At 54.0% G+C, this 25,400-nt stretch overlaps 6 protein-coding genes and 4 non-coding genes across 10 annotated transcripts in view; 6 read left to right on the top strand and 4 right to left on the bottom strand.

Moving 5' to 3' along the window:
• Positions 1-351: 351 nt before the first annotated feature.
• Positions 352-3,787, top strand: N656DRAFT_778427 (glycoside hydrolase family 3 protein). Its single transcript, XM_064815007.1, has 8 exons — positions 352-469; positions 521-921; positions 1,007-1,089; positions 1,150-1,447; positions 1,500-1,588; positions 1,642-1,745; positions 1,800-2,096; positions 2,151-3,787. Exons 2-8 carry the CDS (start codon positions 594-596, stop codon positions 3,541-3,543), a joined length of 2,592 nt encoding a protein of 863 aa, XP_064671195.1. The 5' UTR covers positions 352-469; positions 521-593; the 3' UTR covers positions 3,544-3,787.
• A 221-nt stretch (positions 3,788-4,008) lies between these two features.
• On the top strand, positions 4,009-5,443 carry N656DRAFT_633193 (glycoside hydrolase family 10 protein). Its single transcript, XM_064810375.1, has one exon. The coding sequence runs from the start codon at positions 4,245-4,247 to the stop codon at positions 5,361-5,363; it is 1,119 nt and encodes a 372-aa protein (XP_064671194.1). The 5' UTR covers positions 4,009-4,244; the 3' UTR covers positions 5,364-5,443.
• A 319-nt stretch (positions 5,444-5,762) lies between these two features.
• N656DRAFT_t61 lies at positions 5,763-5,854 on the top strand. The gene has a single exon. It is a non-coding gene; the product is annotated as a tRNA-Phe (tRNA).
• Positions 5,855-6,220: 366 nt separating this feature from the next.
• N656DRAFT_t59 lies at positions 6,221-6,315 on the bottom strand. The gene has a single exon. It is a non-coding gene; the product is annotated as a tRNA-Glu (tRNA).
• A 169-nt stretch (positions 6,316-6,484) lies between these two features.
• Positions 6,485-6,578, top strand: N656DRAFT_t62. The gene has a single exon. It is a non-coding gene; the product is annotated as a tRNA-Ala (tRNA).
• A 352-nt stretch (positions 6,579-6,930) lies between these two features.
• Positions 6,931-7,020, top strand: N656DRAFT_t63. Its single transcript has one exon. It is a non-coding gene; the product is annotated as a tRNA-Lys (tRNA).
• Positions 7,021-7,251: 231 nt separating this feature from the next.
• On the bottom strand, positions 7,252-9,518 carry N656DRAFT_778425 (Amidophosphoribosyltransferase). Its single transcript, XM_064815006.1, has 4 exons — positions 9,146-9,518; positions 8,084-9,067; positions 7,604-8,028; positions 7,252-7,548 (listed from the first exon to the last, which is right to left on the bottom strand). Exons 1-4 carry the CDS (start codon positions 9,404-9,406, stop codon positions 7,512-7,514), a joined length of 1,707 nt encoding a protein of 568 aa, XP_064671193.1. The 5' UTR covers positions 9,407-9,518; the 3' UTR covers positions 7,252-7,511.
• A 1,010-nt stretch (positions 9,519-10,528) lies between these two features.
• N656DRAFT_707727 (glycoside hydrolase family 37 protein) lies at positions 10,529-12,985 on the bottom strand (the record flags this gene model as incomplete). Its single annotated transcript, XM_064811452.1, has 5 exons — positions 10,529-10,676; positions 10,737-12,481; positions 12,540-12,664; positions 12,717-12,780; positions 12,839-12,985. The coding sequence occupies 5 exons, from the start codon at positions 12,983-12,985 to the stop codon at positions 10,529-10,531; spliced, it is 2,229 nt and encodes a 742-aa protein (XP_064671192.1).
• A 2,125-nt stretch (positions 12,986-15,110) lies between these two features.
• On the bottom strand, positions 15,111-17,425 carry N656DRAFT_707497 (uncharacterized protein; the record flags this gene model as incomplete). The annotated part of the gene is made up of 2 exons (XM_064811438.1): positions 15,111-17,007; positions 17,058-17,425. The coding sequence occupies 2 exons, from the start codon at positions 17,423-17,425 to the stop codon at positions 15,111-15,113; spliced, it is 2,265 nt and encodes a 754-aa protein (XP_064671191.1).
• A 6,615-nt stretch (positions 17,426-24,040) lies between these two features.
• Positions 24,041-25,400, top strand: part of N656DRAFT_632869 (peptide transporter-like protein) — a 2,434-nt gene continuing 1,074 nt past the window's right edge. The window contains exon 1 of the mRNA XM_064810374.1: positions 24,041-25,379. Coding sequence (XP_064671190.1) covers positions 24,233-25,379 — 1,147 coding nt within the window. The 5' untranslated portion in view covers positions 24,041-24,232. The remainder of the gene's footprint in view (positions 25,380-25,400) is intronic.

Here is a 25,400-nt window from a genome sequence, read left to right as displayed (position 1 = left end):
TTTGCTCCGTCTCAATATGAAAGCTCCTCAACCGTGGTTTTATACCGAACAACGTAGTGTTCGTAACACGGCCAACCATGATTAACCCAGAATTCTGTCACCTGTTGGAGGACAGTGCTTGGTGTGTGGGTGGCATCTCCAGATGCATTGGCACTTGTTCGAAAATAACGCCAGATTGGGTTAGCGCGGTGGTTGAATAACGAACCTCCGACCGAATCCCCGCAGCAACGGCACAGCAACGCGCCGATGTCAGCTGTTGTTGACATGGTGGTTCGGCCCCAAGTTGAATTCAAGCGAATGTATCAAGTATCAATATGATGATTATCGGCCGTTCTGTTGTGTTTCAGAGACTTTAGCCAGACGGCAGACATCGCATCGCACGTTCAGTCAGAATAGGAAACTAGAGTAGTCGCGCCTTCTCTTGTATGTAGGATATTCTTGCCGCGCTCCTCCTCTCATCAAGTAACTTGTGCGATCTTCCGGTGCAACTGATTTGACCATAGCACTAACATATCTGTAGGTACTAGTACCTAACTCTTTGGGTGTACCTACTGTGGGACCATGTCATAAAACATCTCGATATCACTAGAACAATGGCAGCAGAAGCCGCTGAAAAGACCACCTTCATCGACAATGACAACCCCTCATCTGCCGCTCCGGACACAGCAGCAGCTACTAAGCAAAGTCAACAATCATGGATTACTCAACGCTTCCCCTTTCTCCGGACCAAGCGGGGCATTGCGATTACCGTCGCCGTGATCCTCGTCATCATCGGTGGCGGCTTGGCCGGTCTGGCTGCACTGCCGAAGCACAGGGGAGGGGGCGCTGCAGCTGGGGAGGAGGATGGTGCCGGTGACAGACCGGGGGCTACCATTGACGATACATACTTTTACGGGCAATCGCCGCCCGTGTATCCCTCGCGTGAGTGCTGAATTCGTTCATTCCGCTCTCTTCGAAATGTACTGTACTACGTCTGGATGAGCAAGACTGACCATGGCAACCATAGCGAACATGACCGGCTCCGGCTCTTGGACCGAGGCGTTTCTCAAGGCAAAGGAGCTGGTCGGGCAGATGACGTTGGCTGAGAAGGTTTGTGATTTTGTGCTGCTTCCTCCTCTACTGCCCCTATTTTTTCTCACAAATAGACAGGTCAATTTGACCGGTGGTGTCAGCTCCAACACCAGTTGCAACGGCTTTCTCCCGGCTGTGCCCCGCCTCGGTTTTCCCGGTATGTGTCTGAGCGACGCGGGTAACGGGCTCCGCGGCACCGACTTTGTCAGTTCCTGGCCGAGCGGCATCCATGTCGGCGCCAGCTGGAACAAGGCGCTTGCTCGCCGGCGAGGGACCGGCATGGGAGGGGAGTTTAGGACGAAGGGGGTAAATGTACTGCTTGGGCCGGTTGTGGGGCCGGCGGGCCGTGTGGTGCTGAGCGGGAGGAACTGGGAAGGTGAGGTTGGTTTGAGAGTTTGTCGAGGAGATATGTTGACTGACGCGAGCAGGTTTCTCGAGCGACCCCTATTTATCAGGGGTTCTAGTCTCTGAGACAGTCTCGGCTGTGCAGGCTGTTGGAGTGATCACTAGCACAAAGGCAGGTTTTCTAGGTACTAGCATCTCTGGGGCATTGCTGACCTCGCCTTGCAGCATTATGTTGCCAATGAACAAGAGACGAATCGAATGCCCTCGGGCGATACCGAATCGGTGTCGTCAAATATCGACGACAGGACAATGCACGAGCTCTACTTGTGGTAGGTTTACAGCAGCCTCATTTGCTGCCTACGCCTTCATCTGACAACAGCCAGGGCGTTTCAAGATGCAGTCCGCGCCGGCAGCGGCAACATCATGTGTTCGTATAACCGGCTCAACAACTCGTATGGCTGTGCCAACAGCAAGGCGCTCAATGGCCTCCTCAAGACCGAGCTGGGGTTCCAGGGCTGGGTTGTCAGCGACTGGGGCGCGCAGCACGCGGGAGTTGCCACAGCGCTGGCAGGCATGGACGTGGTCATGCCTACCGGCAATGCTCTCTGGGGATCGCACCTTGCTGATGCGGTCAACAACGGCTCCGTTCCCGAGAGCCGTTTGGATGACATGGTAACAAGGCAAGGCTCATTTCCTTCGCCTCCTTCCCGCCTCTTTCGGCTAACAGACGCCAGGACCATTGCCTCATGGTATCAGATGCGCCAAGATCAGGATTTCCCTAGACCGGGTGTGGGCATGGCTATGGACCTCACAGGACCTCATGAGGTGATTGATGCGAGGAACTCTTCTTCTCGATCGACCCTGTTTGATGGCGCGGTTGAAGGCCATGTTCTTGTCAAGAACATACGGAACGCATTGCCTCTTCAAAGCCCCAAAATGCTCTCCATATTCGGCTACTCGGCGAAAAACCCAGACAAGACCAACCCGAGCGGCGGCCTCTCGCCATGGCTGTTTGGTGCCGACTCGTTCAACTGGACAGAATTCGGCGCCGGGTTCTTAGGTTGGTCCGGGGATGTCGGAAAGACGGCCATCGCCTTCAACGGGACAATCTACTCAGGGGGCGGTTCCGGGGCCACCCCAAAATCAACAGTCATTTCCCCCTTCGATGTCCTTACCCAACAAGCCTACGACGACGGCACCGCTCTCTTCTGGGATTTCGAGAGCGGCACCCCAGCCGTCAACCCCATGTCCTCCGCCTGTCTCGTGTTTGGCAACGCCTACGCGACCGAAGGGGCGGACCGGCCCAGCCTCAGGGACGACTACACCGACGGTCTGATCAAGCACGTCGCCGACCGCTGCAACAACACGGTCGTCATCTTCCACAACGCCGGCATCCGCCTAGTCGACCAGTTCATCGACCACCCCAACGTAACAGCCGTCATGCTTGCCCACCTTCCCGGCGAAGCCTCCGGCCGCGCCCTCGTCTCGCTCCTGTACGGCCGCTCCAACCCGTCAGGCAAGCTCCCCTACACAGTCGCCCGCAACGAGTCGGACTATGCCGTGCTCGGGCCGGACTTGCCGCCCGAGCCCGAGGGGGGTGACATGTTCGGCTCGTTCCCGCAGAGCAATTTCACCGAGGGCGTGTTCGTCGACTACAGGCACTTTGACGCGAACAACATCACCCCCAGGTACCCGTTCGGGTTCGGGCTGAGCTATACCACCTTCAACTACAGCAACCTATCGGTGCAGAAGGCGGAAGACCAGAGCTTGAACTTTGACGAGTACCCCACGGGCGCGGTGGTCCAAGGCGGGCAGGCGGATCTGTGGGACGTGCTGGTCAACGTCTCGGCCGACGTGACCAACACGGGGCCGGTGGACGGGGCCGAGGTTGCGCAGCTGTATGTGGGCATTCCGGCCGAGGGCGCGCCGGTGCGGCAGCTGAGAGGGTTTGAGAAACCGTTTTTGAATTCGTCGAGCACCCAGACAGTGAGGTTCGGCTTGACGAGGAGGGACTTGAGTGTGTGGGATGTGGTGGTGCAGAGGTGGAGGTTGGTTAGGGGGGAGTATACGATTGAGGTTGGCGGGAGTAGCAGGGATTTGCCCCTTGTTGGGAGGGTTACCATTTGATCCTAAGGGGTCCTATGGTTGGATCAAGGTGTTGGGGTTGGTTTGACTTCTACTGAAGATGCTTGGATGGTGTTTAACGGAGCGGGATATAATGGCATGAGACGTGGAGGAGTTAAGGGAGCGGTGGCAACGCTGAATGAGCAAACATTCGCCTTGCGGGAGGATGAATGGATTTTTGACATTACAGCATCTGGACTTTGTAATAGCTTTTTGGAGATACCTATATGCATATCAACTCAATTGCTTAATGCTTATGCATACCCAGGTCGACTGGTCCTACACCCCTTCAAGGGCCTTTCCCAAGGCGACTAAATCTAATAGCAATGTCCCATGGGCCTGGGCGAGATATACACCCGGCGCGGCGACTTTACCCGGCCATGTTGTGCCCGCGGGACAGCGGGCTCAATGGGCTTGGCCATGTCGGAGTTTGCTGGTTCGGCTGAACAGCCGGAACGACGTGTAATTTGGAGCCCACCGAGGGCGGCTGCATGCTTAGCAACTCTCATCAGTCTTTCTCAGGCCCTGAAGAGAGGGTGAGTTCATCTAATTTAGGTGAGGAGGAAGGGTAGACCGTCTCGTCCCGCGGCCATGGCGCTGGACGTAGGAGGAGATATCAAAAGGGGCACACCTCCCCGCTGAAGCACTCGACGCAGGTCCCATTGTGTCAAACTCATCCGCCAACAAACTCGCTCTTGCCCACCATGCACACCCCAACCCTCCTCCTGCGAACGGCCCTCGCCGCCCTCATCACCCTGCACACCTTCCCCGGCAGCAGCCAACTGCACAAACTCGCGCAGCAAGCAGGTCTCCTCTACTTTGGCGCCGCCACCGACACGCCGGGCCAGCGCGAGCGGGCGCCATACCCGCAGTCGTACGCGCAGTACGACGCCATCCTGGCCGACCCGGACGAGTTTGGCCAGACGACGCCGACCAACGGGCAAAAGTGGTTGTTTACCGAACCCTCCCCGGGCGTCTTCAACTTCACCCAGGGCGACTACGTGGCCGAGCGCGTCGCGGATGGCGGCAAAAAGAAACTGCTCCGCTGCCACGCCGCCGTGTGGCATAACCAGCTCGCGCCCTGGGTGATGATGGACGGGAATGCAACCGTTACGTGGACGAAGGAGAGTCTGGCTGAGGCGGTGCAGAGGCATGTGAGTGGCGTCGTGGGGTATTATAAGGGGAAGTGTTATGCCTGGGATGTGGTTAATGAGGCGCTTGATGAGGATGGGACCTACCGAAGGAGTTTGTTCTATGAGGTGCTTGGGGAGGAGTATTTGAAGCTGGCGTTCGGCGCGGCGGCTGAGGCGGATCCGGCTGCTAAGCTGTACTACAACGATTACGGCATTGAGAGGCCCGGGTCGAACAAGACGGCGGGTGTTAAGAGGCTGGTAAGGATGCTTAAGGATGCGGGCCTGCGTGTGGATGGTATTGGGATGCAGGCGCATTTGCATGCGGATAACCACCCGTCCAAGGACGACCTGCTGCAGACTATGAAGGGGTACGCGGAGCTGGTGGACGAGGTGGCTTTTACTGAGCTGGATGTGAGGATCAGGCTGCCTGTTGATGAGACCAAGCTGGCGATGCAAAAGGAGTGTTACCAAAAGGTGGTGGCGGCGTGCGTCGAGACGGAGAAGTGCGTGGGGATTACCGTCTGGGACTTTTATGACCCCTTCAGCTGGGTGCCTGATGTCTTCCCGGGCTATGGCGCGTCGCTGCTGTGGTTTGAGGACTTCAGCAAGCACCCGGCCTACGATGGCATGGTGGAGACGTTTAAGAGCCTGATTGCTGCGAATGGAACGGCGACGAAACGGAAGGTGTAAGGGGGTGAAAGTTGAGAGCCTAGGCTATCTGTTAGTGCAGCGAGAATTTCACAGCCAAAATTCATCCTCCCGACTACACCTCTTAACAGAGCCTTATTAAAGGGACTTAGATATGCTGGTGGCCGAATTGGGAAGTGGGAAGTGGACTTGAAAAACGCACTCCCCAAGCAGTGACTCAAAATCAAACCAAATCCAATTCATTGCTTAGTACTTGGATGTTCAGATTCATCAACCTACAGCTTCTGTCCATTGCCTTACTCTGCCAATTCTTGAATACTACCTCCAGTCCAGCCGGCCCTGACTCGAAAGAGTCGAAACCAGCTCCGGTCCGGGCACCACACGCACGCTCCGCTCATGAGCCGTCACCCTGACCCCCCTCCTCCACATCAAATCCTCGAAGCGGGTTTAGCTCAGTTGGGAGAGCGTCAGACTGAAGTCAAACTTTGGGAAAGTCAATCTGAAGGTCGTGTGTTCGATCCACACAAACCGCATCGTTCGCTTTTTGCTTCTTGCTGCAGTGGGATCCATAGGACTCAGATGCGGTGGTGGAGTCGAGGTGGAACAACGGCTCTGCAGGTTGGCGGTTGGGGTTGTGCCCTTATATCATCGAAGTGTTTCTCAATTGATGAAGGTGTTGGATTATAAGAGCCGGAAGCTCTTGATCGTGGATCTCGAACAAGAGTTGTTACTAGAATAGATTCGCCGCGGGAGGAGTTGTATGTTGCTTAGTTAACTGCTCTATCGCATAGATCTATCTCCCTGAGTCAGCCCCTGACTGCCAAAACAGACAAACATACAAACAAAAAAAGAAATCTGCTGCAACTGCATACAGTCCCTATTCAACCCGCAATCGTCTTCTCGGATACGGGGAGTCGAACCCCGGGCTGTTGAGAGCAACTCAGAGCCGCGAAAGCCATGAGAGCCAACCATGTTACCGCTCCACCATACCCGATCTGTTAGGTGTGTATAGCCTCCAACAGGGGATTACCTGCTGGCAAGTGCCGAAAGCATTTTCACATCTTGTCTTCAAGAAACTTTGCTTCTATTCTGAGTGAAGTCTCCGCTGGCTTCCGAAAACAAGCATCGCGAACAACGACTCATCAACTAACAAGTCCCTACATGGGTGTATGGTCTAGTGGTATGATTTCTGTTTTGCAAAGCCTTGGCTGCCTCTGCATATACAGACGGTCCCGCGTTCGATCCGCGGTACATCCAGAAGTTTGGCATTATCCTTTTGCTAGTTGAGTCTTTTTGGTGTTTTTGTGTTCTTGTCTATTCTAGCTAGCCCATTTCAAAAGCAATGCTGAAGAATCTGTTCTCCAAGTGTTAGTAACTCTTTGCAACTGCCAGTGCTTACAACTGAGTCTTGGAGATAACCTAGCTGCTAGGGTTCAATAACATCAGTCCTGCCTTAGAGGGAATTGGACCATAATCAATTGTCCCCCTTACATGCGATTCTCAGTAATAATAAGAGGTGCATACAATTGAAACCAGTCGTTTAGATCTCAATTTGTACCCTACATGCAGTTAATAAGCTTATATTTTTGACCTCAACTGCATCTCAAATGCCCGGCTAGCTCAATCGGTAGAGCGTGAGACTCTTAAGCTAGGGTTCTCCGGCATCTCAAGGTTGTGGGTTCGACCCCCACGTCGGGCTCAATTCCCGTGCGAGTTGAGAGTTGGCTTCTTTTTTGGTTTCTTTCCCCCTAGTTTCACCTGTCTGTTCTCTTTCACCCTTTTCTCTTCGGTTTTCCTGTCCATTGCCGGCTCTTCCACTCCGCCAGTCATCCTCTGTATGTCTTCGCTTATTGGTTTTACTAAGTTAGAGCCTTGCCTCGGGGTATTGTAAACATGCAGAGAGAAAGGGGCTGTTGGTTTAGTATGCTAGTTCACTATCATCCCGCCGATCGTCGTGGATGTAATATTCGGTTGATTTTAACTCTGTCAAGTCATTTACAATGTCCTGATGCAACAAATCAAGAATCCGCCCGGCTTAATGACCCGTCCACTCTTCTGATGAACCACTTCTAGTCGTAAATCGGACATCTGGTTCTATGCCGTCTATCTTTTTGAGCATATTTGAGACTACTTTGGCAAGCTTGCCTTGCCAAAGATGTTACAGCTGACGCTATGTGTCTACTTCTACTACTACCGATGAGAAGGATCACTCGCAAAGTTGTGTATGCTTTTGAGGCGAGTTAGCTGCCGAGTACATTAACTGGAGAGGGTAGGGACCATACCTGATATCTTCGCGAATCTCCGGGCTCAGCTGTGGAAGGCGCTTTTCCTCGCCGTTGAGCCCGCCCTGGTCCCTGAGCTCCAAGTTGAAGGAGCCGTCCGCGAGCGTACGTTTCCCCACGTTGACGGCACCGCTGTTCCCAACCGCGGTCTGCGTCCCCGCCTCTTCCGCAATCTTTCTCTTCTTGCCCCGAACCTCGTTCAGGTGCTCAAAGTAACCTTCCGGTACTTCGGTCTTGTACTTTCCGCAGAAAACGCCGACCTCGAAGTCAGTAACCTTGCCTGCAGGTGCCGCCTCCATGCACGCCGCTTTCAAATCGTCAAGGTCCTGGTAGATGACGTCGTCGGCATTGATGTGTTTGGCAATGTCTTGCCTCGTCTTCTCGTGCGCGATCAACTCCTGGGGGGTTGCGAGGTCGATGCCATACTACCCAGAGGTTAGCGAGGCTGTTGGACCGATGGGGGAGGCAGGATTTACTAACAATATGAGGATGCTTGATCGGGGGAGCACAGCTTGCGAATATTACCTTGCGTGCTCCCGCTTCGCGCGCCATGCTCACAATCTCCCTGCTTGTGGTTCCGCGAACAATCGAGTCATCGACAAGGCAGACAACGCGCCCATTGAACTCGGACTCCATGGCACTCAGCTTTCTCCTCACACTCTTCTGCCGCGCCTTCTGGCCGGGCAGGATGAAGGTCCGGTACACGTAGCGATTTTTGATGAAGCCGTTGGAAAACGGCTTGCCGAGGCGCTCTGACACGACGGCGGCCGCTGTGTTGCTGGTTTCGGGAACCGGGATGATAACATCAATTTCCTTGATTCCCTCCTCGCCCAGAACCTCCCTGATCTTGTCGGCCAGCTTGACGCCCATGTTTTGTCTGCTGGTATTGACAGAGATACCGTCCATTACCGTGTCCGGCCTGGCAAAGTATACATACTCAAAGATATCGGGCGAGTATGTCTTGACCTCAGTGACCTGGTGAAACTGCGGCTTTCCCCCCTTCTGGATGAAAACGGCCTGGCCGGGCAGGATGTCCTGAAAATTCCGGAAGCCCAGCTGCCGGAGGGCAATACTCTCCGACGCAAGCATGTAGTCGGTTCCGCCTTCGACCGTAGTGGACGGCCGGCTTCCCATGATGAGCGGGCGGATCCCGAATGAATCGCGGAAGGCCAAGATGCCGAAGCCGGCAACCATGGCAGTGACGGCCCATGCCCCCTGGCACCTCTGATATGTCTGCGTCAAGGCGCTGAAAATGTCATCGACATTGACCCGCGCCTTGCCGGTCTCGTTCAGCGCATTGGCGAAGACATTGAGCATCACTTCGCTGTCAGAGTCTGTGTTCACATGGCGGTGAGCTTCTTTGTCGAGGAAGCTGCGCAGGTCGGGGGCGTTGATCAGGTTGCCATTGTGCGCGAAGCAGAGGCCGTACGGTGAATTGACGTAGAAAGGCTGGCTCTCGGCACTCTTTGAGGGGAAAGATGTCAGTCAATAGAACAGATTCTCGCAAACGAGAAAAGAGAAAAACGAAAAGCAAAGGCATACCGAGCTCGTCCCCGCAGTCGGATATCGCAGATGTGCGATGCCCATGAACCCCGGGAGGTCGGCGACGCGCTTCCCGTCTTGGAACACCTTTGACGCCATGCCATTCCCTTTGCACTGGAATATCCTGCCGCCCGTCCCGCAGGTCGCAATGCCGCAGGCATCTTGGCCGCGGTGCTGGAGATAATACAGGCTCTCGTGCAGGTCGACCGCGGCGTCGGCGCTCGCCGAGTCGGCGAGAATAAGACCGAGAATGCCGCACATTTTGCGCCGATTCGAACGTACCGGCCCTACTTGATAAGTGAAGTTACCAGTGGGATCGAAGGACGGCGACTCTGTTAGCGCAATGTGGATGGCGGACGGGGTCCGGCACTCGTTGTCTGGGGTGTGGAGTGCCCCGAAGTCGGGTTCTCTAGAGAGATGTGAGCAAGGATGCCAATTGTAACAAGAATGGGACTTGTATTGTACTACATACAAGTCTAGAAAGACAAACAAACTAAGGTAACGTCACCGCCGTAAGGGAAAGAAAGGACCAAAGCCAGAGAAGGCCGGCAGTAGAGAGCCGAGTTGGTGCCATTTTTTAGAAGTGTTTTGGCGGTCCGGAGAACGGGGCAGCTACGAGTTCGATATGTATTGGCGGGGAAGAAATTTCTGGAGGGGGCACGCGCATATTGCGGGGCCATCCTGGGGCGGCTTGTGGCGTTGAAACCAAGATTGGCTGTCTGACCTGCGTTATCCATTGGTTGCCAGGCTTGTGGGAATTGCAAGTTTGTGGTTGCGTCAAGCATAAGGCTTTGTGAGACCTTGGGGTTACAAACAATAAACCGCCGTTGTACGGGGATATGTAACTGTACAATGTGTCTACTATATCAAGCTTGTCTATTTCTCTTCTCTTCTTTGCGTTTCGCTGGCAATGGTACGCGGCGAGCATCACAATCCAAGACAAAACTATTCCCAATGTCTCTGGCAAGCAATAAAGGAGCAAGGAGAGCGCTGATTTCAAGACTTATACCGTCTGTCGCTTCGCACCACGTCGGAGCCCACAATAGAGCATCTGCTGAACTGCCTGGGCCGCTGAGTAGTAAAACCATTCGCATTCCCCAGACTGGGACTGGAAGAGAGCTAGAATACCTCATCTATCTGCCAGCCACTAGACGTATCCTCCTTTAAGAACCTTAGTTTCCCGTCCTCACTGCGAGAATTTCTGCACCGTCCCAATTCCCCGTCTTACCGCCCTCTGAATGCAAATCGGCTGCCCCTAGATGCACCAATCTAAGACCATGGACAAGGACACTTCTGTCCTCTTGTACCGCAAGAGAGAAAATGCATGATGAGCCAGCAATACCAGCCACCATCCCAGCCAGTCCTCGCAATGCAGAAAAATGATCACTCCAGCTCCGCCAGAGCCTTCGCCCGGTTCTCCTCAACCGCCTTGACAAAAGTCTCGTAAGGGGTCAACGTACCCAGCGCCCGGCGCATATGGGCATTAACAATCTGCAAGCCGTAAATGTAGCTGGCGTTGACCCAACCAAATCTGCAGAGTGAAACGAGTCAGTCACCGAAGGGTTAATCAATATACCAGTGAGACACTCACCCCTCCTTAGCAACGCCCTTGAAGTCCAATCCCTGGTTGCCATACTCAGCATCGACCCTGTGCGGATCGATCGGCCTCGTGACATCATACTTCTCGACAACCACCCCGTTGAAATCAACGAACGCCTTGGTGATCATAAAGAGCCACTTGTAGGCCAGTCGCTCCGCCTCCTCGGTAAAGCTGTACCGATACAGGCCTGTCCAGGCCAGCATCTGCTGCGGCGCCCAACCGTAAGGGTAATCCCACTGGCGGTTGGGCCGCTCCAGGCCAATTTCGCCTCTGCTCTCCTTGGTTCCCGACAACAAGCCGCCAAACGCCTCGAACCGCGGCAGGGCCTTGGTGACCATGGCCGCCGCTTGCTTGGGGCTACTAACTCCAGCCCAGAGGGCCCAAAAGGTCGTGGCGCTCTCATACGTACACTGCTCTCGCTTGACCGTGTCATAGTCAAAGTACATGCCTTCCTCCTCATTCCAGAGGTACTTGTCGATGGCCAGCTTGCGGCGTTTTGCGCGGCGGTCCCAGATGGCCGACGTCTCAACATGGCCGGGCTGCAGCGATGTGCCAGTGCAGTACTCTTCCGGAATCACCAGCTTGTCCCCGAACACGCTGCGGATGATGCGCGAAATGTCTGTCTCATACTTGAAGAGCAGCGAGTTGAGGTCGATGGTAGCCAGATTAGCGCAGATGCCCTCGAAGCGGTACGTCGTGTCGTGACCCGACTCACGCACCGCCCGGTCGTGCATGAAATACTCGTCCAGTGCGGGTTCTTTAATTCGACCGTGGTTATAAGCGTCGACGAACTCATCAAACGTGATGCCGTACTTCTTCACGTAGGGCTCCAAAATGTGGACGAAGTGTCCGGCCTCTGTCTCGGGCGGGACGCCAAGTCCTTCAGGACGGTACCGCGACAGCCCGGTCACCCGATCAAGCCGCGGCTCGGCCATCCACACGCTGTGGTACTCTTTGATGGCCGCTAGAATCGCGGTCCGGAGGAAATCGACAGCGCCCGGTTCGTGCTTTATCTTGTCGTACACCCTGAGGGCCATGTCTGTGAGAAATGGGGGCTGCGACCGAAGGAGGTAGTACGACCGCGTGGCGTTCAGGATTTTGCCATAGTGCTTGATGCAGAAGCAGAAGTTGAGCACCATCGACTTGGCAAGATCGACCTTGTCATGGACTAGCAATCCAAGGGATTCCATGTAACTGTCCCACCCATACAACTCATTGAAACGCCCTCCCGGGACGACGAATGGCCGACCTCTCAGCGTCTTCTTTCCCGTCTTGGGATCCGTCGTTTCCTCCATGTCGACTGCCAAAAGACCGGGTTTGGCGTTCATATCCCGAACGAGCTCAGGAGTGATTTTCTCGGGGAGTAGCTGTACGTCCAACCGAATCTCGGGTCGCTCCTCGGCCAATTTCTTGTAATATTCATACTGTTCAGGGGCGCCACTAGGAACGTAAATACGTGGCCGCGGGTCATCGGTCCAATCTTTGGGATCCCGAGCAGCAACTTCGATGCTGGAAGCGTCAATTCGCCGTGTGAGGCCCTCCCAGAAGTGGTCTCGAATCATCCGCGACAGCCGGTTGACAGGATTCTCATTTAATCTTGCCTCGTCCAAGATGATTTGCTTGCGACCGTATTCCTTAGCCAGTGATAGCTCTTGGAGAAGGTTGGAAAGCATGTAAGTGCCCCGGATATCGAAGCGGTTGTGACCATTGGACGCTGCCGTGCGTAGAGTGAGAACCTAATAGAGCGAGTGTCACCGATTGTTACCCCTCCAGAACAACGTCTCCCCTACTCACCTTTGGTCCATTGTCCTCGATTGTAATCTGCATGTTTTTGTCTGGATCCTCCTGAGCGAGGAGGCTTTGGAGGGTGGGTTCGACCTGGATTAGGAATCGGCGGGAGTGGGGGATCGTGCTCTCGTCTTGGAGTCGTCTGTCAGCACGAACTCGAAAACAAACTGCGTAGTTTCTTACCATGACTTCCTCGCCGGTAGGGCTCCTGTAAACCCAGCCGCTCCATCTGCTTGAACAAACTGTTCTGTGATGGAAGGAAATTAGCAATTGCTTGCACTCCAGCATTTCTCAGGCTCACCCACCTGCGAGTAGGTGCGGGTTCTTGGACCAGCGCGCGTGTTGAGATGGCGCTCTTCGGCGGTATAGTAGGTTCTCGCATCGTCATAAACACCGTGATCGTCAACCGACCCTCGAGTCCGCGGAGGACCCGGAGGTGCTGGACCGCCCATCTCGGAGTGCGGAATGATGGGCATGGTAGTCGGAGCGGCTGAGGTATGGGGTCCGGAAGATCAAGGCCCTTCGTCTCTGTGTTGATGATGAATGAGATTGATTAGCTGTTTGATGCTCAGGTGCTGGGATCTCTATCTGGTGTCTTTAGGACGGAAGTCGGAAAGCGATGGCATACGCACAGGATTGTTTGGCTGGTTACAGTTTGTTCTGCAGACCGAGTTCGAAGGATAGGTAGGCGCCGCCGCCACCGCGGAATGACCAGGAATACGCCGAGATTGATGAAAAGCGATCACGCGGACCCATAAAAATGAAGCGCCAGCCTGGAAGCAGTTAAGAACCGTTGCGCCAAGGAAAGACAGAGCTGAATTGCGCTGTGGTCGTTCAATTGGACTCTGTTCGAGTTGAGAGAGTGGAAGGTAAGAGGTTGCAATCCCGTTGTTTTCCTGATGTGCACTTTGGCAAACCTCAAGTTGGGAAGTGGTAATGCGTCACGATGCGGTGCGAGTTTAGGTTCACCTTTGCTCTGATCGTTTATGTCAGCGATCCGCCGTTGGTTTTGGGCTGAGTTGGGTTACCAACGCCTATCGGATCCTCAAGTCGGGTGACAGCCGGGTTATCAAGGAAAGACGCAATTCGTATGTGGACTCGTTACACATAGAAAAGCGAACTGCTGTGCCTGTCGCAGTCCGATCTTCCGTGGGGTTTCCGCCAATTGTGGCAAACTCACGATAGCGTTGTTCGATGATGGTGGGCAGGAGCAGCCGCAGTTGCATGAGCCGACCGCCCTACCGTACTGTAAGGTATGTACTGTACCTATGTACATACAGTATTGTATGTTACAATACAGTACACCTGTGTATCCTCATACACAGTACGACGCGCTTCAGGTTGTACTACTAAGAGTAATCCGGAAAGATCTCGGCTGTCTATCAAAGATACAGTAGTAGCTACTTACCTCTTCCATCATGCCAAATCATTGATAGTAATTACCGTTGAGGATGTTCTAAAAATCTGCCTATATATACCAAATCTTCTTTCTCCTTGGCTGTATGTATTGTACTTTGCAACAGATACGTATTACACGAATCCACCAGTTGTCGTCACTGCCAAGCTGGGTTACAGTGGTTTCTCTTAGGTAGCTTGTGTCACTGCGGGACACGCCTGCAGTTGCATTGCACAGTGGTTCGGATCCACTATGACGATGCACTTTACACGTTCCATCAGACCTTCCAATTCATCACTCGGATCTAAACTTCGGACGCCTTTCGGCTTCATGCCTTGCCAAATTTTTTTTCAGACTCTAGATGGGACTCTACACGTGGAGAAGTCTCTCTATAAGAACATTCTGGATTAAGTAGTCGCTGACAGACAGCATCAAGTCTTGCCCATAATGGGCTTACGTTACTCTCAGTCCCCGGAAAATGGACATTAACTACCGGATCACGAATGCCGATAATTAGGGCCCCGCCTGCATGTCAGCAACACCCCACGAATCCTTGACGCTTCCGGAGACATAGACGTGGGGTGACAAGTTGGAAGGTATACTAGGTTGAGGAAGTAGGACTTTTTCTGCCTCATTGCTCGTCATGAGAAATGTGATGCGTGCACATGACCATCTAAAAAGCATCAAGCGGCATTTACAGTAACATTGTGGTCAAACAGTGTGCGACGCGGCTCGGTGCCCGTTGAACCGTGTCAATCCTGTCACAGAAAGGCCAGGACCGCTAGGCGTGGGGGTCCGGATCCGAGGGCATGGGAACTGCATTTCCGGGAACATTTCACCCTTAATGCACAGCTCTCGTATGTACACTAGAATATGGGTATTCCGCAGTTTTGTACCTGATCTAGATGGAATGCTATTGCCAATGCAACCGTCCTATGTACAGTACACGTGTGGGACATACCGAACAGATCCGACCAACGCCTCTCCCACCGCAGGAGGCTCTGCCGCCTGTTGGCCTTTCCCGGCCTCCCCCCATTACCGCCGTACCGACCGCCGTTTGGTCGAGAACTGGATAGATGTGAAGCCCATGACCCAACGCCTTGACCGAAGCTGCAATGAAAAAAGCACATGGGAAGAAAGACAGCATAGAACATAAGAAAATAACGTAGAAGGGAGCGGCCTCACTCAAGCTCGCTCGGATGCTCAAACTTGATCGGATGAACCAGCATGCTCCTCAGGCACAGCCGCCCGGTGCTGTCAGCCGTCTCCTCCTCCTCCCGCCCGCCGCGCAACGTCCCCTCACCCGACCGGCCCCCGTTGGTGCCGCGGCCATCGAATTGTGCGTACCCCAGCCAGCGGCGCCACAGCAAGCCGGCAAACTCGCTGTTGTAGTACCACGTCGTGCCCTTGTGGTTGTGCTCGTTCCGCAGGTCAAAGGGGCTGCCGTGCCCGCCGGCCGAGTGGTCGCGGCCGCCGTTAAACGCTTGGTCCACCGAATCCAAATCCCACTTACGGTCTATGTACACGGGGTGCGGCGCGTAGACGGCCTTGAGGCCGTGATGCAGCGCCATGCTGGCAGGGAACATTTCGCTGAACATGGTGTGGTGCATCCGCCACGTTTCCTCGTGCATGACCTCCAGCAGCCGCCGGCTGAGGCGGGAGGCCGTCACAATGGCGCATCGTCGGGGAGGCGTTGGGTCCGTGAGCCTGTAGCCCGTCACATCAGACGCAAAAACCCAGCCTGACTCTTCGGCGTCGAAGATAGGGTTGAGGGTGATGAGGTCGGCATCCTCACCCACACCGCATTCGGACTTGTCTCCATCGATACATGACGCCGGAAGAAAGCTCTTGCCGCCTGTCTCGGAGCGGAGAGGGGCTTTACCGGGGAATTCCACGGGGCCGAAAATGGCGGAACGTCCGCTGGCATGGGTCTCGTTGCGGACGAGATCGGTGAACGAGTTCCAGTCTCCATGGTATTTCGGTATGTAATACTTTGCTGAGCGCTCCCACATCCCAACGCGCGACTGCTTCTTAGCCCAGATACCAAGGCGGTCAAAAAGCTCGTAGTAGTTTCCGAGCCAGCGCACGTCCAACTCCCAATTCCAGAAGTATTCGTACTCGGGGTGCGACATTGCGAAGTGCTGGAGGGCCATGTGCGCACTCCGATAGACTCCGTGAATGTCCATGCCGCTTGGATCCTCAACACTCGGCCCGAAATCCCCTGGGTATAGGAGCCTCATTTGTGCCTCCGTCCAAAGAGTGCAAAGGCTGTGGAACTCATCGGGCACATTTTCGTCGAGAATCCGCTGTGCTGTGACCGGATCTGCCCAGATCGGCTCCTTCTCGTTGCGGACATGAAGGAGAAGGTGGACTTGGTACTCGCCCCCCGATCGCAGAGCAAGCTCGGAGACCATAGCGCGGAAGTTGAGAATCGCGTGGTGCGTCCACTGAAACCCCGTAAAAGCCCGAATCACGACTGCCTGTCGTGGTATCGTTGTTCGCTCCCGGCGCCTTAATGATTGTTGGAGCGGCGAACCCCGTTCCGCTGACCCGGCGAAACGCCTCTTGTTAGACTCGTAGCATCGAGCCTGTGCATCCCCCCAGTCTATTCCAATCTTATCGTAGTTTATCTTGCCTGTCTTCTCCCAGACCACCTCGCTTCCTCGACGCTCGGTGTCCAAACCAACTTCCAGACCACCCGCATCATAGCTGTAACCCAGCCCGTATGGCCCGTATCTTCCGAACCTGTCAAAGCAAATGTCGTCTCTCAATCCTAAGAGGCTATGTGAGCCTATTATTGGGTCTGGTTGGCCCTGGACTCTGCCGTGGTAGGCGTAAAGGTCGGGGACGGGTATTCTCTTGTCCTTATCCAGGTAACAAGGCTCAACTTTGTGGTGCTTGACCTTGTAATCGGATGATTCGTAGTCCGGGTGTGGCACGAAAGGGGTTGGAGTTGGTAACCCCGTGTATGTGACGGTGAGTGGGAATGGTGACTCCTCGCCGGATAGTCTGGGGTACTCCGGCTTGTGATCGCTGGCAGGAACCAGGGCCTTGAGACCGTTGAAATATCCATTGAGGCTGGATGGTTAGCATCCTACAAGCCAGCACAGAAAGATGTGGGCACTCACTGCCTAAATCGAAGCCAGCTAGGCATATTCTCGCCTTCTGGCACCTCTGTGGTATCGTTCGCTGCTGGTAGCACCAATATCATATGCGGTTCCTCAAATCTGTCTTTGGCAGTCGGTCGTAGATCCACCCAGTCTAGTATCGCGCCCCTCGGATGGCGGATCCCACCGAAGAGAGCAAGGCATGATAGTGAGAGAACAGCGGCGCACCACAAGATCACCCTCCGGTATAAGCTGTGCCCTAGAAGTGCCGGAACCCTGATTCTCGCCTTTTGATGCACTGGTAAAGGAAGGAAAGACTTTTCGTCGAGGGAAAGAAGACTCGATAACGAACTGGAGCTTCCTCTTGAAAGGAACGAGCCACGCTCCATCACTCCAGAGTTGGCTTGGCTCAGCTCGAAGGGAGCGAGCGAGGCTAGCGAAGCTGTACCGAAGCCGTACCCTAACGTTACTCGCACCAGCGACTGGCAAAGTCTCAACGGCCGGGACCGTGGGCGATGCCAACTGGCATATAAACGCTGGATGCAGGCAGCAACCCGGGAATAGCGGCAACACTGAAGCCGCGAAAAACGACTGGCTAAAAAGAGGTGACGCCGGAAACAGCGCAGGAGAAACGAAGCACTCAGAGGAGCATGCCTTCAGAGAGAATGAGGGAAGAGCATGCGTGCATAGGGAAGGAATCTTGAGGGCAGTAGGGGGTTGCTGCACCGACGACGGCGAGCGCCGCTAACAGTGTAGAGGGAGGCGTGTAATAAGACCCTCATCAATGTGAGTTTGCGGCCGACGCCCTACCCCACATCGCATCAAGACGACCGAGGCGTGCGTTGATCTGCTGATACCTTGACACCCACCTGGTTCTCCTGTATCAGAGTGCTGAGGATCGTCCCAAGAACGGTGGGTCTTCCATTGTTGCATTCCATAGGTACCTAACGTTCTGACCAAGTGTAAGCTGCGGCAAGAGCGTGGTTGGGCCGCTCAGCCGACTGCTTGATCCTGCATCAAGAACACAAACGCGAAGTTAGCAAGGATCGACCCCATCACAATGTCGATCCTGTAGTTAGAGGTACGTACAAGCCCAAATCGATTGGTTCCGATGTGTCAGCCCGAGGATACCGTTAATGACATCGTTGTTGCCTCTAAAACCATGTCAAAACAGGCCAAAACAGCGATGAAAGACCCGCGTGGGACACTTGGCCGCAGTGGTGCAGATTTCTGTTGTTCAGGAGTCGCTCCTCCTCCTCACAAACTTCTACCCCATAATTCATCAGACCCACTCACTAATAGCGGTTCCAGTTCCTGACCTAGCAGCCAATCAGACGACTGATCAGTGAATTTCGTCCCGCCAAGACAACCGCAGATCCGGGACCTGGCTTGCCAAGACGCAGATCTCAGATTTGAAATGCTGCAAGCGCTGCTGCAGGTAGAGAGTCTTGGCAAGCTTCTCCAACGAGCCTTCCAAGCCCCTCCACGCCCCCCAGCCCCTCTAATCTGCACCCGGAATTCGCAAATGCCCTCTCGGGCGAAGTGCCGTCGTTGTTGAGATTCCAGAGGCCACGCCTCCCGGCAGCTAGTCGGGCATAGAGTTGCGTCTAATCGACCTGCTGTTGCGCATTAGGTATGTACAGATAGGCGCACGCGATCGCCTAGAATAGAAGCAGAGCAACTGAGGTCAATGTTCGCAAACAAGCACATTGACCAGAGCCTGTAGGCGGCATTCTTGAATCCCGATCGACAGTCATCAAGACCATTACCATCACGCACGCCTTTTCTTGCCTTACCTATCGAGGACGACGTTGGCCAGCGACGGTTGGCTCGCTAACTACATAACGTTAACAGCTCGACACCAGCAGCAGCAAGTGAAAATCAGACGGTGAAACAGCAACCCGGGCGGGCCCGGCAAAGGCCGATGCGAGACAGCTGTGCCACGTTTCATGCCTGCCACGGATGGAGCTCCGGAATCCGGATGGCGAACAACGAATCAGGTTTGGAGAGCCACGCGTAACATTCAAGACTTCTGGGCATCCGTGCCTTCGGGTGCAGCAATCAAGCCACAACAGAGATGTTGCTTACAGCCTTACACTCATATACGCCACTTCCGCCTGGATGCTTACAGTCAGCACATTCGCAGTGACGAGTTGGTCGTTTATCAAGAATGGCAGAAAGCTCTACCTCTGCGTTAAGCATGGAATATGCCCTGCGGCACGGTCGACATCGGCCGACTCCTGTTCGTCTTACGGATAACGTTACCAACTGACGGACCGCCAATTGGCGTTGCCATGGAATGATGAATCACGTTTGTGGTTTCTAAGGAGCGTTCAGGCACTTACATGCATCCAGACTGCTCGTAACTACTGGCATGAAGACGTCAGTTGCATATGACCACAATAGCCGTCTTCGTCGGCCTTATTGGAGTATTACCCATGCCGTTGTCACAGCTGCACCCCAGGCTCCCCAGTGAACCCCTCTGCTTACCTAGTTGAATCACAGATGACGAGGCAAATTATTTCGCTCATTCGTCAGACGGTCAGGACAGACAGCCGCGGCGTTCCCTCAGGCTGGTAGTCTTGACTGTAGAGGTCCTCTCGAGGAGCAATTTAGCATGGCACCTCAAGGGATCACGATGTGAGCATAACGACATAATAAGCCACGGTGGATTGACCATGCGCGTTCTCATTCCTCTAACATTCTCCAGAGAATAAGATCCAGCCCACCTACTCTACTCCGGTCAGGGCATGCGGCTGGCATGAAGAACGGTGTTGAACAAGAAGCCAGCCGCGATCCCGCCTCGCCATTAGAATGTCGACTCGGAGGGAGAGGGCCGGGCTTCTTCCAAGGAACTGTAGGTAAGGAGAATTTTGTTCCTGCAGCTCCGACCTTCAGCATCACCACCATGGATATGCTAGAGCACTGACGCCGACATACATGTTTGTCTACATGCTGGATAATCAGAGGTTGCTTCACGGCCCAAGGCCTCTTTTATGCACAGCTACACCTAATGCTGCAAGAGATTCGCATGGGCCATCGACTGTCATAATCCGGATACAACAGTCGCCGACGTCATCGACAGCACAGGGCGTGCGAGGTCGTACGCGATCAACGGCCGGTGACCTCGTCTGATGTGCAGTGACACTAGTTCTACACATGGCCTAGTGTCTTTGTGGCGATGTTTTCTGCTACCGATCTATATACCATCCCCCCGTCAACCTGAAGGCACCACTGCAGCGTCTGGGTTACCTCCTCAGGATGATCGTTATGCTCTCACATGCATGCGGATCCACCCACAAATGCTTGTTGTAGTGATAAGGGTTATGTTACAAACTCATCATTGTCGTCGGGGAGACTAATGAGGTTCATGGTGTATTCGTACGAATACATGACCGCTTAGATGATGCCGCTGTATGCACGCCGATCTAGGCAACTGGAAGGATGCCCACCTGAGCGCTACCATGGATTGATCAATATCAACATATCGAAGCATGCCGGTATTCAGTTAGGCTTAGTCATGGCTCCACGGACCTCTTCCTTCGTCACTGGAGGTGAAGGCGGCTCTGTGTCGGTTTGAGTTCGGTTCTGAATTATATCTTTGGCTTCAATGTCTTCAGGCTGACACACCCTTCCGTGAGTCCTGTCTAGTCACTCTAGATCCCAACTGGAGACAGGTCTTAAGACCTAGTAGCAGTATATCATGCTGTGATACCACCAGAGCTGCCCTTAGTTGTCCTGAGCGGCCTCGGTGGAAGTAGTATACCAAGGCCCTTTTCGACTTTGCTCACTTTGCAGCGATGCCCTCAATGTTAGAGAGAGCCGTGGTTTCATACCCCGACCGGTTTCAACCTTGCAGTTTCGGAATGAAGGAGGAGATTCTAGGCTTTGGTGAGATTGAGAAGAGCAACCGGACCTGGTACCACGACGTCTGCATGTCTCGGTTTGTGAAGCCTGCTCTGGACGCATCAGGAAATGCCAGTGCTGGGTATTGAGGAGGCACCTATCATTCTCAGACTGCTATTGAATTGAGGTCGGCCCGCTTGGGATGATCGTCTTTAAGTAGTAGTGATGCTAGGGCAGCTAGGCTATCTCCTAGTACTTAAGGCGGTCCCCGAACTGCACTTGCATATGTGAAGACTTTCAACTTAGGGGCGAACATAGTTCCATTTCACTCACAATGCCCAGGTAACATTCAAAGACAGTATGTCCAACTTGGAAGACAACCTACTGCCTTCCAGTATGTATGTTGCTACCTTACTGTACTAGTCGTAATTAGTACTAAGTGGCTGACCATGAAAGACCTGAATCCGAACGATATGTTCATTAATGCTCTCATGACCTGTGCTTGATTCGTGTTACGCTTGTTGCTTACCTTCATGTTGTATTATTCTGAATTCTCTACCGGCGATTTGCACTTACCGGCCTTTCACAAGCATCATCCAGTTCAAGTTGGGTTGCTAGAGAAACCCGAGGTGAGTCTGTAATTCAGAATAACTGATCATAAGGTACTGAAGCCACTCGACAGTTAGAGACGACCTATTATGGAAGAAGTATCCAAAGGAGGGCCCTAGACCGTTACTACTCGCGTACCTAGGACCTAGGTTGTCTGTCTGTTATCGGGGACCCTTCGAGCTGTGACTTGAACCTCATCAAAGCACGTTCTTCATAGCTTCTTACACACAGCGAACTTCAGGTAACCAAGGTACTCCTTCCTTCACTGCATTATACCCTCACAGCGCATGTCCGATATAGGGTCTTCCCATAGAGTTCCAATTGGGGTCTCCGAGTTAATAAAGGGAGAAGAACGGTTTTCGTATAGAGAACATCGGACGACATCCAAAGCCCCCTAAATGGCATTGGTTCCCTTCAAGTTTGATAGAAATGGCAGCTACCGTGACCGATTGGAATTCTCGGAAGTTTCAAGTCACATTCTTCTTCCTACTACTGTTTCGAACCGGAAGTTGAAAACAAAAACTCAGGCTCCTATCTCACGTAGCAACTAGGTTTGGCAAGGTGTTTCCTGCATCAATGGCCTCCGTACAGACAATTGGGCAGAATTGGTTACTTCGGGTGTCATTTTTGTTGCACTCAAGAGCGAGACTCGGATTCTCCCCGAGCCCTGAGAGGTTATTGTAGCCCTAAAGAACAAAAAGTGACGTCATCCTACCTAGCAAAGGGTTCGCAAAAGCCCTAATCAACGCCGGTACTGGTACGGTATCTCAACGAGCCAAATTCCCCTGTGTTCATGCTGAAAGGGTTCTCTTCAACCTAGGGGTAAATTAGCTCGTCCAGCAGCATTCCCTGTCTCGTAAAGCTCCATTCTTCTCCTCACTATTAGCTGAAGTTGTGGATTTTATCAGTCCTTTGGTGTGGTGCTCGTACCTGGGGTACTCGCTGGACATTTGATTCGATTGGCTAATCGGGTAGAAAAGGTCCAACGACATTGTTACCAGAATTGGCAGGTGTGAATAAAGCCGAGTGGACAATCCTTCCCGCTTCCTTCTTCTGCAGTCGTTCTGGTTAGTGGCGACAACCAATGGAGGAAGGAATAATCGGTCTTCCAATCGCCCTGGTTGGTGATTGAGCAGAGGATTCGAATGGCGCGCTGTTCACCAGCTTGCAGTGCATCAAAAGTGAGCGGTATTGTTCAAGCCAGGAATAACCGCGGTTGACACCCAGGCTGACCGACCGAGACTGGCCACCCTTGTCAGCGGGACTGTCAAGCAATCTTCTAGCGTGGTTCTCTCTCGGACTTGGGACCCTTAGCGTCGTCCACCACGCGTTGTCTCGAGGTTGTCTATGCCAAGCACGCAAGTATGCCGTTCAAGGAAGGAGGCAAGTCATACGAGCCCATACAATTCACTACACTAGATCTGCCTCGGTATACTGTCCGACACCTCGTATCATGATGACAACTACTATTGATAAGGCCAGCAGGGCGATAGACCACGGGAGCTTAGGTTTGCTACGTCTCTCCAGTCACTGCATATGTACGGACTAACTAACGTTACGGAGGGTGCTAGAGATGTATCGACACAACCTGGCTGCTCGACCACGCCTCATGTCACGGTCGGTAAACGGATGCTGGTCAGAATCTGGAACCTGGATAATCAGTTATTCTACTTTTACTTTTCAAGGGTCCATTGCCACGACGTCTTTCAATAATAAAAAACATCGATTGGTGTACGAGCAGAATAGTGTACCCGACCACTACACTAGGGTAACGCTGTCGATGCTGTCGGTCGGAGCATTGCAACTTGGCTGCCAAGATCAACGCCAAGATCCCGGCATCACTCGTTTAGGAAGCTCTGCATGCGGCATGGCAAGCCCTAGGCCAGCTTCCCCAGGCTTTGCCGCGCCGTTAATCGCGTGCTTGTGCAAGCTAAGCACAAGATGATTTTGCCGCACAAAAGCTTCGCTTGAACATCACATACGGAAACACGCCGTCGCTGCCACGCATACAGACGAGACGCTGAACATGATCAACAAGGCGACGAGCGTCGGGCTACACAGGTACTACCGTGTGTGCTATGTGGTACTGAGGCATGCAGTCCATAAGGTAACGTTATCTGCCGCCCTCCCGGCCGTCCCCTCTTGTTATAATCGTGGGGGAATTTTTTGGTTCCCGCGTCCGTCACAGAGGGAGAAGGAGGGGCGAAAGGCCTTCGGTTCAATCGGTTGGTCCCAGGGAACAGCCGACAATCTTTTTGCAGGCCTATCTCTTGGCGCTCCTTGATCAATCTTGGAAGGTGGCAAGTGTTCCTCGAGACGGCCCTTTTCCAAAGGTGGGCATTGCTCCCCTTTTGCATGGCCCGTTGGGTGGAAGCCAGCCCGTTCTCGATGCTCGGCGGCGGGATCCTCACGGTCGGACAAGGCCGGTTCTATACACTAGGCCTCTAGTGTATGTGCGGACCCTCACTCGCCTCTTCAGCAAGTGAAGATCTTGGGAGGTTGCAGCGGAGTGGTGCTCGCCATCTGACCCCTTCCCCAATCTCCATGGCAAGTTGGAACCTTCAGCCGGGGCCCCATGCAGTTGATTGCCACTGCATTTGATGCCGTGTCTCCCTTGGTCCCGTCTCTTATGTTATATATCCGTCTTGTTGCGCCCTGGCGGGCAGACCCATCTGGCAAGCTCTTTTCATTTTCCTCTGGTCAGCCCTAGCGTGGCCTAGCAGAGCTTCTTTCACACCATCATGGCGTCCGACCCGACGAGTATCGCTGTTGCCGACGATGTCAACGCCATGAAAAAAGATAAGGAGGCCGCCCTGGCGCCAGTGTTCTCCGCCGACGTCGACGACCTCGGCATTAGCGCCGATGGCGCGCTTCCTACCGACGAGGAGCTGCAGACCCTCCGCCGCGTCCCTGACAAGATCTCGTGGAACATCTTGACCATTGCCTTCATCGAGCTCTGTGAGCGCTTTTCGTACTATGGCACCACGGCCGTCTTCACCAATTTCATCCAGCAGCCGCGCCCTGAGGGTTCCGCCACGGGTGCCAGCTACGACATCAACAATGGCCAGGCTGGTGCTCTCGGCATGGGTCAGCGCACCTCCTTCTCTCTGACCACCTTCAATACCTTCTGGCAGTACACCATGCCCCTATTCGGCGCCTACGTTGCCGACAGCTATCTTGGCCGCTACCGGACCATTGGCTTCTCTCTCCTGATTGACATTGTCGGCCACATCATCCTCGTCGTCTCGGCTCTGCCTCCCGTGATCCAGAACCCCAACGGCTCCATTGGCGCCTTCGCCATCGGCATCCTCCTCATGGGTATCGGTACCGGTGGTTTCAAGCCCAACGTCAACCCCCTGATCGTTGAGCAGCTCGACCTCGAGAGGATGGTGGTCAGGACCCTGCCCACCGGCGAGCGTGTCATTGTCGACCCCGCCGTGACCGCCTCGCGTATCTACCACTACTTCTACATGTTCATCAACATTGGTGCCCTGTGCGGTCAGCTCGCCATGGTGTATTGCGAGCACTATGTCGGCTTCTGGCTGTCCTTTACCCTCCCAACCATCATGCTCTGCATCTGCCCGCTCGTCATGCTCTGGGGCCGCCGCCGCTACAAGCGCGTCCCGCCCCAAGGCTCCGTCCTCGGCCGGTCGTTCAAGCTCTTTGCGCTTGCCAACAAAGGCCGCTGGTCCATCAACCCCGTCAAGACGTGGAAACAGCTCCACGACGGTACTTTCTGGGATAGCGTCAAGCCGTCCAGATTCGACGCCGCCTCGAAGCCCAAGTGGATGGACTTCAACGATGCCTGGGTTGACGAGGTCCGCCGTGGCTTCAATGCCTGCGCCGTCTTCATGTGGTACCCTCTTTTCTGGCTCTGCTACAACCAAAGTAAGCATCGTCACGATCCCT

Source organism: Canariomyces notabilis (genome assembly GCF_033297395.1).
Source record: "Canariomyces notabilis strain CBS 508.74 unplaced genomic scaffold N656scaffold_8, whole genome shotgun sequence".
Classification (NCBI taxonomy): Eukaryota; Fungi; Ascomycota; class Sordariomycetes; order Sordariales; family Chaetomiaceae; genus Canariomyces; species Canariomyces notabilis.
Note: the sequence above shows the minus strand (reverse complement) of the source record. Positions and strands in the feature narration are given on the sequence as shown.

Coding starts and splice junctions, on each gene's coding strand:
- N656DRAFT_778427 (XM_064815007.1), top strand. CDS start 594: ATGGCAGCAGAAGCCGCTGAAAAGACCACCTTCATCGACAATGACAAC. Junction 1,746..1,799: donor ATGCACGAGCTCTACTTGTG/GTAGGTTTACAG, acceptor GACAACAGCCAG/GGCGTTTCAAGATGCAGTCC. Junction 2,097..2,150: donor TTGGATGACATGGTAACAAG/GCAAGGCTCATT, acceptor AACAGACGCCAG/GACCATTGCCTCATGGTATC.
- N656DRAFT_633193 (XM_064810375.1), top strand. CDS start 4,245: ATGCACACCCCAACCCTCCTCCTGCGAACGGCCCTCGCCGCCCTCATC.
- N656DRAFT_778425 (XM_064815006.1), bottom strand. CDS start 9,406: ATGTGCGGCATTCTCGGTCTTATTCTCGCCGACTCGGCGAGCGCCGAC. Junction 9,068..9,145: donor CGACTGCGGGGACGAGCTCG/GTATGCCTTTGC, acceptor TTCCCCTCAAAG/AGTGCCGAGAGCCAGCCTTT. Junction 8,029..8,083: donor CGATCAAGCATCCTCATATT/GTTAGTAAATCC, acceptor ACCTCTGGGTAG/TATGGCATCGACCTCGCAAC.